This window comes from Ceratotherium simum, chromosome 5, assembly GCF_057802395.1.
Source record: "Ceratotherium simum simum isolate JZ-2026a chromosome 5, ASM5780239v1, whole genome shotgun sequence".
Taxonomy (NCBI): Eukaryota; Metazoa; Chordata; class Mammalia; order Perissodactyla; family Rhinocerotidae; genus Ceratotherium; species Ceratotherium simum.
Window position 1 is genome coordinate 36,359,601 of NC_141904.1, and position 14,360 is coordinate 36,373,960.

Genomic DNA, 14,360 nt, shown 5'->3' on the forward strand with positions numbered 1-14,360 from the left:
TTCCTTTGATATTTTTCTGCACTTAAGAATAAAATTTGGGTCTTAGTATTCATTCAATACCTCATACCTCCCGTGGCAGGGAGGAGACAAAGAAAAGTAACTTATAGTCCCTCAAGAAGTGGTAAAGACAGGTGCATAAAATTAATGAATTCTAAACCAAGAAGAAAAAAACAAGCTTTATGGAAATACAGATGAAATCACAGAAAAGGCTTTTGAAATGGGCCTTGAAGAATGCAGGTTTTGAGCTGCAGGTGAAGGTAGGAGGCTTTCTAGGCTGAGAAAAGCTGCTTATAAGCATAAAGTGGTCATACCTACAGAGACATATGAAAATGTATTTGGGGCTGGAATGGGAAGCATTCTATAGTAGCTGGGAAAAGAGCTGGGAAGAGACAGGTTGAACTACTTTACAGAGGTTTTACACTGTGCACAGTGAGACGTTAGCCCAGATTTGAGCCTGGGGTTTCAGGACAATAATCCTTGCAAGAAGATGGAGGGTGGATTGGATAAATATGTCACTGAAGGAAGGGACACCAATCAGGAGGGTTCCAGGCAGAAGACGAGCACCCGAACTTAGGCAGCAGTTGGTTGTCAACAACTAGTGTACAACTGCTTCTTTGTAATTCTAAAATCTAAAAAGCTAAAAACCAAAAGTTTCTTCTCAAGTTTGCAGAAAATTTATTTGGTAGAAAAACCTGATTTAAACTGATGTGAAGCTACTTATTGTCTTTATGTATCCCACTTCATGGATTAAAAGATGGCCATAATTCTTTTCTGCTCCTCCAATCCAGAGGTGGTGTCTATACTCCCTCTGTTTGAATCTAGGCTGCCCTCATCCCTGGCTTTGACCAATAGAACGTGGCAGAAATTATGCTGTGTCGCTTTCGAGGCTGGGCCTTAAGAGATCTGCAGCTTCTGCTTTGGTCTCTCTTGGAATGTTCCCACTTGGAAGCCAGTTGCCACACAGAAGTCCAACTACTCTGAGCCCACCATGTTGTGAGGAAGCCTGCGCTTCATGGAGAGAGAGAGGTTAGACAGAGGAGCACGGAAGTGCCAGAATGTGAGTGAACAGATGTGTGAGAAGCCTTTTCAGACTTTCTAGGCCTGCCCAGCCACCAGCTGAAAGCAGGTGAGTAGATGACTCCAACCAACACCACATGGAGCAGAAGAAACTCACAGCCAAGCCCTGCTCAAATGCCTGACCCACAGATCATGAACAAAGGAGATGGTTGTTATTTTAAACCACGAATGTTTGGGGAGCGTTTATTACATTGCAGTAGATAACCCAAATACACACTTACGTCATTCATATATTTTCACTGCAGAAAATTAGTGTATTTGATTAAAGTGCCACTCCAGACTTTACCGGGGTGTTTATGTAGTATACGGCATATGTACATTTTACTTTTCTAAATTAAAAGAAAGAAATCTGAATTTTGAAATCTGGCCCCAAGGGTTTTTTTGAGAAGGAACTTTCTTTTGTATTACAGAAATGTAGTAGTCTAGACTTCCTTCCTGTCTTCCTACATTCACTCAACGTCATGCGTGATGCCACAGAACCTTCCAGCCATTGCACGTGTGCATCTCTTATTTCCCAGCTGCATGATCAGTTTCTCTAAACCAGCAGCTCTCAAACTTCAGCGCGTATCAGAGTCTCTCGGAGGGCTTATTCAAACAGCTTCCTGGGCCCTGCCCTCAGAGTCTCTGATTCAGTGGGTCTAGGGTGGGGCTTGAAAACTTGCATTTCTGAGGAGTTCCCAGGAGACACTGATACTGCTGGTCCAGGGACCACACTTTGAGAACCACTGCTCTAGGGGAAAGTGCTGTATTTTAATTTTTATTGTATTTGCCCACCGGCCCAAGGTGCTTAGCAAATGCTCAGAGATGGAATTTTTCCAAATCTTCATCTTTGTAATGCTTCAGAAGCCTTAACTTTTACTCCCTGAGGTCCTCTGGGCTAGGCCCCAGACTTAAAAGAAACTAATTCCTTGTTTCGTTTTATTAGATTGTAGTTTTTGCCTTCTTCTCTGCTCAGCTGCTAGGACATTCTGGATAAAATGTCCCTTCTGACCTCTCTTTTAACCCGTCTTGGAAGAGATCAGAGGGAATGCGTTTGCCATGACCTCAGAGCAACCCTCTATTTGTGACCACGGATTATTTCCTTTCCTTTCAGTGGTTTCCGACAAAAATTTGTTTCTTGCCACCTTTTCACAAAACAGAAGGAGGAACCCCTAGAAAGACGTTCTTTTTGGCGAGAGGTCCATCTATCAAAGCCTGCACTTTACAGACGGCACCACTGAAGCCCAGAGAGGTGAAGCCCCTTGTTCATGGTCATGTAGCTGTCAAATCCAAGTGCCGGTGTTGGAGCTCAGATCTAACCTGACCCTGTAACAAGCTGCCTCACTAAATGGGGCGCCCTCATCCCCTCCCCCCTCCCAGGAAAGCGCAGCCCGGTTGTCATAAGCTTCACTTTGCACAACCCGCTCCTTTCAAGCCTTTTTTCAAACATTTCCTTGCGAGGGTGCCAGGACGGTCACATTGATTCATCTTGACCAGGGATCCCAAAGATCTCCCTTCTCCGTCTCCGGGCCAGGCGCCATCACCTAGGCTCCAGCGATGCCCGCGATAGAGCCGCTGAGAGACGCGTCTCGCCCTCAAATCCCGGCGATTAAGCTGGTTCCTCAAATTGTTCCCGAAGGAGGGGCAGGAAATAACGCCGCGCTTTGGCCGCGGCCGCCGCGGGAGGGGAGAAGCTCCGGCCCTCTCCCGGGCAAGCCCAGCGGCCTCGAATCGATCTCGGGTCTAAGGTCCGGCCGGCTCACAATTCCAGCCGCTCTTTCTCCCATCCGAGTCACCACCCCACCCCGGCCTGGTCATCGCTCAGCGGGCTCGTTCCTGGAAGGGCTCGTTTCCAGAAGGGGCCCCGAAGCCCCGGCCCCCGGCGCCGCCAGGTGGAAGGAGCCAGGTCAGCGGTGGCTGCCCGCCCGGCGGAGGCGGAGCCTGACCCGGCCAGGGAGGGCCGGGGTGCGGCAGGCGCCCGGGACCCCCGCGCCCTCTCCTCCGCGCCGCCCGCCAGGCTGCCCACCCCGCGACCCTGGGCGCGACTCAGCGCCCGCTCGGCCGCACGGTCCCCGGCAACAGGTGAAGAGGCCACCGGCCCGCGGAGCCTCCGGGGGCGGTCCCTCTCCTCCCGCCTCGCGCCCGCCCCTCTCCACGCCCCCACCCCTCCTCCTGGCCTCCGCCGCCGTCCTCGGCCTCCCGGCGGCCTCCCCTCGTCCGGTCTCCTCCTCCCCCGGAGCCCCAGCGCAGCCCGCGAGGCCGCGCGCCGAGGAGCGGGGGGCGTAGCGCACTCGCAGGACACGCGCCGCGGCTGGACCGGCCCCCGCGCGCCCGCGTCCCCGCGCCGGCCGCGCTCCCCTCCCCCTCGCCGGTGTCCCCCGGGCTCAGGGCCGCGCGTCTAGCCCCGGACGCGCTGGGGGTCCCCGAGGAGGGGCCAGCCCGGCCGAGGCGCGACGATGGAGGAGCCGCAGCGCGCCCGCTCGCACACCGTCACCACCACCGCCAGCTCCTTCGCCGAGAACTTCTCCACCAGCAGCAGCAGCTTCGCCTACGACCGGGAGTTCCTCCGCACCCTGCCCGGGCTCCTCATCGTGGCCGAGATCGTGAGTGCCCGGCGCGGGGGGCGGGGGAGGCGGGGGCGCAAATGGACCGGCGCCCGTGCTCCTCGGCTTGGAGCCCACTCAGATCCTCAGGTGGCTTAGAAGGCAACCTTTTTGCTCAGCCTCGCCTTCAGCCCAAAGTGCAACACTTAGAGACCACCTCTCTAAACGAGGTCCAGTCACCCTGGGCTCTCTTGGGGGAGAGGATCGTGACCCGCAGGATGTCTGTTGGGCGAGAAACTCAACTTGCTGGGCCTTTCTGTGGTCGTGCTCTCCTGGGAGCAGGATGCTTGGTGGGCGCAGACTCTGTGTTGAGTGTCAGGGACACCCGGTGCCTCTCTTACCTGATCTCCATGTGGATGGCCTCCTCCCTAAAAGCAAAGCTTTCCAAAGATCAGAGGAGAGGAGAGGACTTCCTCTTTTTCCTAATTATCTCTCTGGTAGTAAAATTGAGGTGAATCGGGAAATGTTTACTGAATAAGATATGAGGGCCTCAACCTCTTTAAGGACCAAACGGTCTCGTGCCTGGTGCTGCGCACATCCTGGTTTAGGCTCAGAATGTTCCTGGGGAGGAGGCTGGGCATGCGCATTCTCCGATCCATAGGAGGACATGGAGGCTGCGAAGTCGAATGACCTCGCCTGAAGTCCCAGCCAGTTCTTCATGGCTGAGAAAGGACAGGAGCCCTGTTAACAGCTAGTGGTGGCCGCTGTTAATTGAGTCTTCACCATGTGCCAGGACCCCCTCAAGCCCTTTAGATACCTTCCTGCACTCATGTACCACACAACAACTCTACCCTGTGAAGGTGACTTCAATTATTCTCCCCATTTTACATGTGGAGAAACTGAGGCATGGAGTGAGGAAGTCAGTCACACCTGGGAGTGGTGGAGCTGGAATTCAAACCCAGGCCGCCTGTCTCGGGGACCTTGCTTTTGACTGCCAAGGGGCATCCCTTCCTGCTGTGTAACCAGTGCTCCTTCTGCTGTATCTCACATACTTTTGTTTAAACATTTGGGGAATTGAAATCTAGCCTATGTGAGGGTAGAGAATGGGAGCCTTGATGATGCAAGCAATGACTGAAGACTCAGTTCCTTTGAGAAAGCTTCAGCAAAAACTGTGCATGAAGTAGCTTACTTGTCCTCCAGAGTCTCAGATCCCACCCCAGACCTGCTGAATCAATCCCACGGGGTTCCAGCACATAAAGTTGGAGAGAAGTTGGCTCAGCCCATCCCCCAGCTGGTTCCCTCAGCTGTTATTGAGGACTTCAGGAGACCCAATAAAAAGCCAAGGTATTGAAATCACCTTGCAGGGCCTGGCTTATAGGAATTCAGCAAATATTTGCTGTGTGAATGAAGGAGTTGGCAGACTCCTCTGCTCCAGCAGAGCACACGGCAGCTCAAGAGACAGAGATGGGGCTTCTACCCTGGGGTGGATTTGGACCAGTCATAAAGTAAAATGCCTCTTGTTTTCTGATTTATGATCAGTATGCTCTGTGTTCCACACTTGTCCAGAAAATAAAAAAAGTGAAGGAAAAAATGTAAATGGCCTGCAATCCCATCACTAGAAATAACCACTGTTGATATATTAGCATGTATCCTTTTAAATATAAATAATTTTTTGAAAAAGATGGAAAAATATGTAAGAAAAATTACCCTTATTACTGCTATAGTTGAGTTTTTATTTATTTATTTATTATTTTTTTGTGAGGAAGATCATCCCTGAGCTAACACCTGTTGCCAGTCCTCCTCTTTTTTGCTGAGGAAGGTTGGCCCTGGGCTGACATCTGTGCCCATCATCCTCTACTTTATGTGGGATGCCTGCCGCAGCGTGGCTTGATGAGCGGTGGGTAGGTCTGAGCCCGGGATCTGAACCTGCGAACCCCGGGCTGCTGAAGTGGAGCGCGAGAACTTAACCACTATGCCACTGGCCCCGTTGAGTTTTTATTTTTGACAGAACTAATGTTAAACATGTGCTAATGAGCACATGTTTTAAAGAGTCAAATAGTAGTATAGGCAGAAATAGAAGTTTCCCTCACCATATCCGTACCTAGAGGTACCCATGTTCAAATCTCTTAGAGCTCTAAATAACATTTGTGATGCTGGTTGATTTTTTTTTTCTTCTTTTCCCAATTGTAGACGTTTTCTATTGGCTTCCCACTCTGAGAGATGAGGCTTTAGCTCTTTGGACCACCTCCGCCCTCCCCCCACCACTCCTCCCTAATTATACATATACCCTTCCTGTCTCCCACTATATTTTGGGTTAGATCAATAACCAGTGTTGACTTTAGGACACTGTAAACACTGTTCACAGCTGAGCTGCCGAGTAGTCTATGAGTGCTTTTCCTTTCCTGCCCCATTTCTTGTTTTCCCTGAAGTTAGTAAGTCTCTCCTTTTCCATTTCTTAGTTCTCTAGATAGTCATTAATTTTACCTTAGTTGTCTAAATCTCCTCTCAGGGAAACTGAGAGACATCAGGTATTCTATCAGGGTTGTCCTCATGACCAGCCCTCTCTGGGAGCCTCTGACCTGCTCCCACCTGACCTGCTCACCTGGGCACAGCCGAGGGCCTCGAGTCTCCTGCACTGTCCCTCTGGAGATTCTCTTCCCCTGTCTCCTGGGGTGGATCCGCTGCTTTCCATGACCAGTGTCCTCCTCTGTCTTGACTTACTCCCACTGAGGGGCCACACAGCCTCTAGTAGTTTCCTAAGAAAAGATGCATGTGTAAATTGAGATTAGTGTCTTTCAATATGTCTTGGTTCCACTGTTACACGTACTTAATAGTTTGGGTAAAGAATGTTAGATTGGAAATTGTTTTCCTTCAGAATTTTTAAAGCATTCCTCTCTTGTCTGCTAGCTATTCTGATTCTTCTTCTTCTTTTTTTTTAATATTCTATTTCTTGATCCTTTTTTTTTCTTCTGGAAGCCTGTAGAATCTTCTTTCTCCCAGAGATCTGTAATATCACAACAATGTGCCTTCATGTGAGGCCATTTTCTTTCATTAAACTAGGGACTTGATGTGTTCTCTCAATCAGGAAAACTTAGATATCTTTAAGGAGATTTTTAAAATTTTGATTTTTATCTTTGCGTTTTCTCATTTTTCTTTGAAGCTCCTTTTATATATTTTTTTCTATGCATATATTTTCTTTCTTTTTTTTTTTTTGTTGTGAGGAAGATCAGCCCTGAGCTAACATCCGTGCTAATCCTCCTCTTTTTGCTGAGGAAGACCAGCTCTGAGCTAACATCTATTGCCAATCCTCCTCCTTTTTTCCCCCAAAGCCCCAGTACATAGTTGTACGTCATAGCTGCACATCCTTCTAGTTGCTGTATGTGGGACGTGGCCTCAGTGTGGCCGGAGAAGCGGTGCCTCGGTGCGCGCCCGGGATCCGAACCCAGGCCGCCAGCAGCGGAGCGCGCGCACTTAACCACTAAGCCATGGGGCCGGCCCTGCGTGTGTTTTCTTATAATTTTTTTTCATGGATTTGTGACTTGCTGTGTTCACTTATGACACCATGAGCATTTTTCAGGGTCTTGGATCTCTTGTATCATTACAGTTTTCCATCATAAGGAAGTATCACTTTGATTTCCTCAGTTTTCTATTTTAAAACTAGCACGTTTCTAGGTTTTACAAGTAGTCAGTACTGTAGCAATCTTCCTTCATTGTCCCTTTTTCCACATTTGTCTCGTGATTTTCTTGAGGAAAATTTCCTTAAAGTAGAATTGTTATGTCAAAGGTACACAAATTTAAGGATTTTGTTACATATTCTGAAGTTAGCTTTCCCCAAAGTTCTACTCGTTTAAACTGTCATCAGTGGTGTGAGCCTGTTGAACTAAAAATACTTTTTCAAATTAGAACTCTTCAAATTAAAAATGTTCAAGATCACCTTAAATGATACATTATATTTTCCTGATTCTAAGATGCTTTTTTGTTCATGTTTGAATATCTGAATCAGGATGCAGCTTACAATGGATGGTTTCTTGGATGTAATGAAATATGGTACCGCTGATTTCTTTTTCTGGGGTGGGAGGCAGGTTTCAAACTATGGCTGTCCTGCTCTGAAATTAAGGTAGACCTACCCCCAGAAGAATGTTACTTTCTGCCTTGAAAAAACAAAATACTGAGGCTAAGAATTGCTAAGAACCTGACTTCCTGCTTGAACCTGGGAGGAAATGAAATAATAGAGAACAAAACACAATGTTTCCCAAAATCCGTGGTCAGAATCGCTTGCCCTGGCTTTCTCATGGAGTGAGTGGTAATAGCTAAACCTACCACCAAAACACGCTAGGCTGTGCCAGTATAACATCGTGTTGAAACCAAATTGTAGTTGTTTCCTTCCTTTCAAAGTTTTATAACAAGCCAGAAGCAATCCAGTACTTGACCTGTGACTTATAGGATGCTGTGATCTCATAACGATCATGATACTTGAAAAATAAAAGTGATTTGTCAGAAGCTGAGTTAATTGCACCCTTCCTGTTATTGGTGACTTCAAAATGAATTATAGCATCTCTGTAATAATGTTAGGTCACCTTTCATTTACTTACTGTCATGAGCAAACTTAGTTGGGGAAGGAAAAATAGGGTGTACTGAGAGCTGGAATCTAAATTATTCTATCATGTTGAGTTCTTTTAAAAAAATAGTGAGCATAGTTTCCATTTCACAAACAACACCTAGTCTTACTAGAAAAATTAGAAAAATGCAGGTAAGAAAAAAAATTGTAATCTTAGGCCCCACCGTGATTCCTAACAGGTGTGGTACCTCCCCTTGTTTGGAAATGGGTGGGACTTTGAAAAAATTTTGAGTATTGTAATGCCTGGGGTTTCTATTGGTGTTTAGTGCCCTGGGGGCCAAGGATGCTAAATTCCTGTGCTTGGGACAGTCCCCAGCAACAAAGAATTGCTTCACCAATTGCCAACAGCACCACTGTTAAGGAACTCTGGGTGAACCACTGTTTACCTCTTGGAGTAAATCATTCCAGAATTTCTTAAGTGGTTATATATTATTTATCTGTAATTTTTGAAAAATGCAGTCACTTGTTTTTTTTTTATAATCCCCCCCCCCCCAAAGCCCCAGTAGATAGTTGTATGTCATAGCTGCACATCCTTCTAGTTGCTGTCACTTGTAAACTATTCTTTTTGTTTACTGCTATGACCCCTGTGCTGGATATCTTCCATTTGTCCTTCAAATACACTCTCCACCCTTCTCCACCCTGAAGGCTGATTTGCATGAGCTGTCTCAAGGGCTCCCCTCTGACGTCCCGCTGGATTCATCCAATGCTGGCACCAGCAGGAGGCTGTAGGGTGACAGGAGAGCAGGTTCTGGGTATTCATTCCACAGGATTCCTCCCTGCTGGGTCTCAGCAGGTTGGCCGCGTCTCTCCATGGAAGGCGGGCTCTCTGGCAGCCCTCTCCATACAGCTATTTTCCCTGGCTCTGACAACTGTTCCCTCCCTCCTGCTTACTGCTGCCAGGTCCTGCACTATCAGTTGTGGGTTTTCTGCACCCTGCTTTATACGTAACACCTTTATTAAACTCCACTCAGATTACCCAATCTGAACGTGCCTCGTTTCCTGCCGAGACCTGATAAATTACCTTTCCTCATCAATGATTAATTTCTTAGGATATTCTTAATGGCCACATAGTGTTCCATAAATATGCAATTTCCTACTGTTCAATGTATGTTTCTTTTTTCTTTTAACAGTGTTGTAGCAAACATCCTTTAAGCTAAATCCTTCTGGATGTTCTTTAACATTGTCTAAGGATGAGTACTTAGAATTGAGTAAAAGGTATATGAATCTTCTTTAAAGTCAAGTTTATTGAGGTATACCGTGAAATTTACCCTTTTTAGTGTAGAGTTCTGAGTTTTGGCATATGCATTTTTAAAAGCTTATTGAGATATAATTCATATCATAAAATTGACTGTTTTAGAGTGTACAATTCTGGGATTGTTGAGATATTCAGAGACTTGTAGAACTATCACCACTATCTAATTTTAGGACATTTTCATCACCTCAAAAAGAAACCCCATACTTATCGCTCCCCATTCTCTCAAGGGCCTTCCCTCAGCCTTTGGTAACCACTATTCTACTTTGTATCTGTATAGATTTGTCTATTCTGGACATTTCACATAAATGGAATCCTACAATATGTCGCCCTTTCTGTCTGGCTTGTTTCATGTAGCATAATGTTTTCAAGGATCATCCATGCTGTAGTATGTCTTAGTACTTCATTCCATATATTGCCAAATAATATTCCATTGTATTGTATAAATAACATTTTATTTATCCATTCATCAGTTGATGGACGTTTGGGTTGTTTCCATATTTTGAGTAGTAGTATGAATAATGCTGCTCTGAATTTTCATGGGCAAGTTTTAGTGTGGACATAAGTTTTCAGTTCTCTTGGGCATTTACCTAGGAATGGAATGGCTAGGTCATATGGTAACTCTTTGTTTAGTATTTTGAGGCACTGCTAGACTGTTTCCAAAGTGGCTGCACTACTTTACAATCCCAGTGGCAATATGAGGGTTCCAGTTTCTTCACATCCTCACCAAGACTTGTTATTTTCTGTCTTTTTGATTCTAGCCATCCTGCAGTGTGTGAAGTGGAATCTCATTGTGGTTTTGGTTTATATTTCCATGACTAATGATGTTGAGCAACTCTTCATGTGCGTATTGGTCATTTGTATATCTTCTTTGGAGAATTGTTTATTCAAATTCTTAGCCATTTCAAAAATTACATTTTTTTCCTCTTTGTTTTATTTCCTTTGTTCTGTTTATTTATTTATTTATTTATTTTTGTTTGTTTATTGCAGGAACATTGGTTTATAACATTGTATAAATTTCAGGTGTACATCATTATACTTCTATTTCTGCATAGATTACATCATGTTCACCACCCAAATACTAATTACAACCCATCACCACAAAATTTACATTATTTTAATGTGAAATTGTGAGAGTTCTGTACATATTCTGGATGTAAAGAAGTCTCTTATCAGATATATGATTTGCAGATATTTTTCTTTCATTCTATGGATTATCTTTTCACTTTTTTTCATGGTATCCTTTGAAGTGCAAAGGTTCTTAATTTGATGAAGTCCATTTTATATATTTTTTGTTGCTTGTGCTTTTGATGTCGTGTCTAAGGAGACTTTACCTAATCCAAGGTAATGAAGATGTACTTTTATGTTTTCTCCTAAAAGTTATATACTTTTATGTCTTACATTTTGGTCTGTGATTCATTTTGAGTTAATTTTTGTATGTCATGTGAGGCAGGGGTCTAAGTTTATTCCTTTCGCTATGGATATCTGATTGTCCCAGCACCATTTGTTGAAAAGACTGTTTCTCTCCCATTGAATTGTCTTGGCACCCTTGTTGAAAATCAAATGACCATAAATGTAAGGGTTTATTTCTGAATTCTCAGTTCTATTCCATTGGTCTATTTGTCTATCCTTATGCCAGTACCATACTGTATTGATTACTTTGTAGAAACTCTGTAGAAAGTTTTGAAATCGCAAGTGTGAGTCCTCTCAATTTGTTCTTCTTTTTTCAAGATTGTTTTGGCTATTCTGGGTCCCTTGCATTTCCATATGAATTTTGGCATCAGCTTGTCAATTTCTACACAAAAAAGGCAGCTGGGATTTCAATGTGGATTGTGTGGAAGCTGTAGATCAATTTGGGGAATACTGCCATCTTAACAAAGTTAAGTTTTCCAATTCGCAAACATGGGATATCTTTCCATTTATTTAGGTCTTCTCTAATTTCTTTCAACAATGTTTTGTAGTTTTCATGATACATGTCTTGTATTTTTTATTAAATTTATTCCTGAGTATTTTATTCTTTTTGATGCTATTGCGAATGGAATTATTTTATTAATTTCCTTTTCGGATTGTTCATTGCTAGATCATAGAAGTCCAGCTGGGTTCTGTATTCTTGACCTTGTATCCTGCAACTTTGCTGACCTCACTTTTTAGTTCTAATAGTATTTTCACGGTTTGGCATATGCGTTCTTAAGGTTTTTGATATTACTGCCAAGTTGTACAGAAAGGTTTGTACCAATTTGCATATCCTCTAGTGGTGTTTCAGTATGTAACGAGATTTGTTTCTGCAAATACTCACTAAACTTTCTTTTAATATTCGCCAATTTTATTGGAGTGGGAGATACTCAAAATAATAAAACCTAGTTCGGCATGGGCACACACTAGTCAGAGAGAACATCAGCTATAAATAATATTTAGGAGAGCCCCGGACATGTGAAAAAGAGCAAATTGTTTTTATTTGCATTTCTGTGATTATTAAAGTTGAACATTTTAAATATGCTAATTAGCCATTCATTTCTTCTTTTGGTAACTGCCTGTTTTTTTCCTCTACCCATTAAAAAATGGGGCTCTTTCTGTCCAGAAGACTTTAATGAAAATTACTTCCCAGGAGGGAAATAAGATTGGTTTGGGGAATGTGTTTGAATAGAAATGTTTGCTATTTAATTCCTTATCTTTTTATATGATCTAATGTTTTTATAATGAGAATATATTTATGCATTAATGTAATTAAGGAAGCTTGCAGCAAAGTCATAAGTGTTCATTGTAAAAATAAATTTCAGATCATTTATATATAGTGTGAAAACTGAAAGTCTCTGCTAACCTACCTCCTTCACTCCATCCCTCATCTACCCACCTGCCCTGATGCACTTATCATTGGTATTTCTCTTTTTCTGTACATGTGCAAATATACACATACATGAATGTGTGTATTATATATATTCTGCAACTTCTTTTTCATTTAATAATATCTTAATATTCTTCCATATTTCTTTTTTGTTGATTTATAAGTTTCCTGTATATTATGGGTATTAATTTTCTCATCTGTCACTTGTTATTAGCATCATTCATGCCATTTTTCATCAAAATAAGTTTCTGATTTTCATGAAATCTAAACTGTTACCTTTATTTAGGCTTCTAGGGTTTACTTTGCTTAAACATGGTTTTCCTACCCCCAAGATTATACAGATAATTGAAGAAAATATAGGAGAATTTTTTTTTAGTGTTAAGAATATTTACCATCTTGGGGCTGGCCGGGTGGCGTAGCGGTTAAGTGCACGCGCTCTGCTTTGGTGGCTCGGGGTTTGCAGGTTTGGATCCTGGGCGTGCACTGACACACCACTTCTCAAGCCATGCTGTGGTGGTGTCCCATATAAAGTAGAGGAAGATGGGCACGGATGTTAGCCCAGCGCCACTCTTCCTCAGCAAAAAGAGGAGGATTGGCATCGGATGTTAGCTCAGGGCTAATCTTCCTCACACACGCACAAAAAGAATATTTACCGTCTTATGCCATAAGTTCTTTTTGTGTGTATAAGGTAAGAGTGTAATTTTACTTTTTTCCCCCAAGTGGATATCTATTTATCTCACCATTAATCATATAATATTCCCATATATGTGTAACTATTTCTTGACCTTATTCTCTTCTGTTCCTAAGTTCCAGACCGTTTAAATTACTGTAGCTTTATCATGTATTTTAATATCCAATAGAGCAAGTCATACAAATTTTTCTATTTCTTTGCTATTCTTGTGTACTTACACCAACACTTACATGTGATTTTTAGAATTGATGTTCTTTAAATCCCATTACAACTTTTATTTTGATTGAGATTGCATTAAATTTATAAATTAACTTGAGGATATATCCTATGATATTAAATCTTACCACTTAGGAATATTGTATCTCTCTATTTATTTAGGTCATTTTATGCTCTTGAAGTCCTAAGTTTTTCCACATGATTCTTACATATTTCTTACTAGATTTAAGTATTTTCAATTTTTGGTAAATGGTATTTGTCAAAAATGAATTAGATTTATCAATTTATGATTATTTGTGGTTTATAAGACAGCTGTTAATTTTCTTATTTTAATCTTGTGGATAGCCATCTTATTTGAATTCTTGTAATAGTTTTATTATTTTTTATTTTATAAGTAAATTATAGTAATATCTGTGAATAAGGATGGTTTTTCTATCCTTTCTGTGTTTATCCTGTGTTTCATTATTGCATAGGTTATGACAGCCAGTATAATGTTGCATCATTAGGATGAGGGGGTATCCTTGGCTGGCCCATAACTTTAATTGGGATGTTTTCAATGTTTTAATAATAGTACAGGTTTAACTGTAGGTTCTGGTAAATATTCTTAATTGAGTTAAGGAAGGGAAGTTTAACTGTGTATCCATTTTAATCAGGAATGATTATTGAATTTAGGAGATAGGATTTTGTGGAGAGGGCTGTTTTTGTTTTGTTTTTTTTGTGAGGAAGATCAGCCCTGAGCTAACGTCTATGCTAATCCTCCTCTTTTTGCTGAGGAAGACCAGCTCTGAGCTAACATCTATTGCCAATCCTCCTCCTTTTTTTCCCCCAAAGCCCCAGTGGATAGTTGTATGTCATAGTTGCACATCCTTCTAGTTGCTGTATGTGGGATGCGGCCTCAGCATGGCCGGAGAAGCGGTGCCTCGGTGCGCGCCCAGGATCCGAACTCTGGGCCGCCAGTAGCGGAGCGCGCACGCTTAACCGCTAAGCCACAGGGCAGGCCCGCGGGGTGCTTTTTATTGAGGTGGTCATATAGGTTGTCGTTTCCCTCAATTTGCTAACGGAGTAAATTATATTAGGAGATCTAATGTTGAATCATTCTTGTACTCTTGGGATAATGTCTACTTAGTTATAATGTATTCTTT

General features: G+C 43.0%; 1 protein-coding gene across 3 annotated transcripts in view; it reads left to right on the forward strand.

Moving 5' to 3' along the window:
* The first annotated feature begins 3,171 nt into the window (after window positions 1-3,171).
* The window catches only part of CMTM8 (CKLF like MARVEL transmembrane domain containing 8), a 104,502-nt gene continuing 93,313 nt past the window's right edge, over window positions 3,172-14,360 (forward strand). The window contains exon 1 of one of the 3 annotated variants that reach the window (XM_087430668.1): window positions 3,172-3,659. In XM_087430668.1, coding sequence (XP_087286794.1) covers window positions 3,513-3,659 — 147 coding nt within the window. In that variant the 5' untranslated portion in view covers window positions 3,172-3,512. The remainder of the gene's footprint in view (window positions 3,660-14,360) is intronic. The other 2 variants (XM_087430667.1, XM_004419458.2) reach the window with 2 other exon arrangements.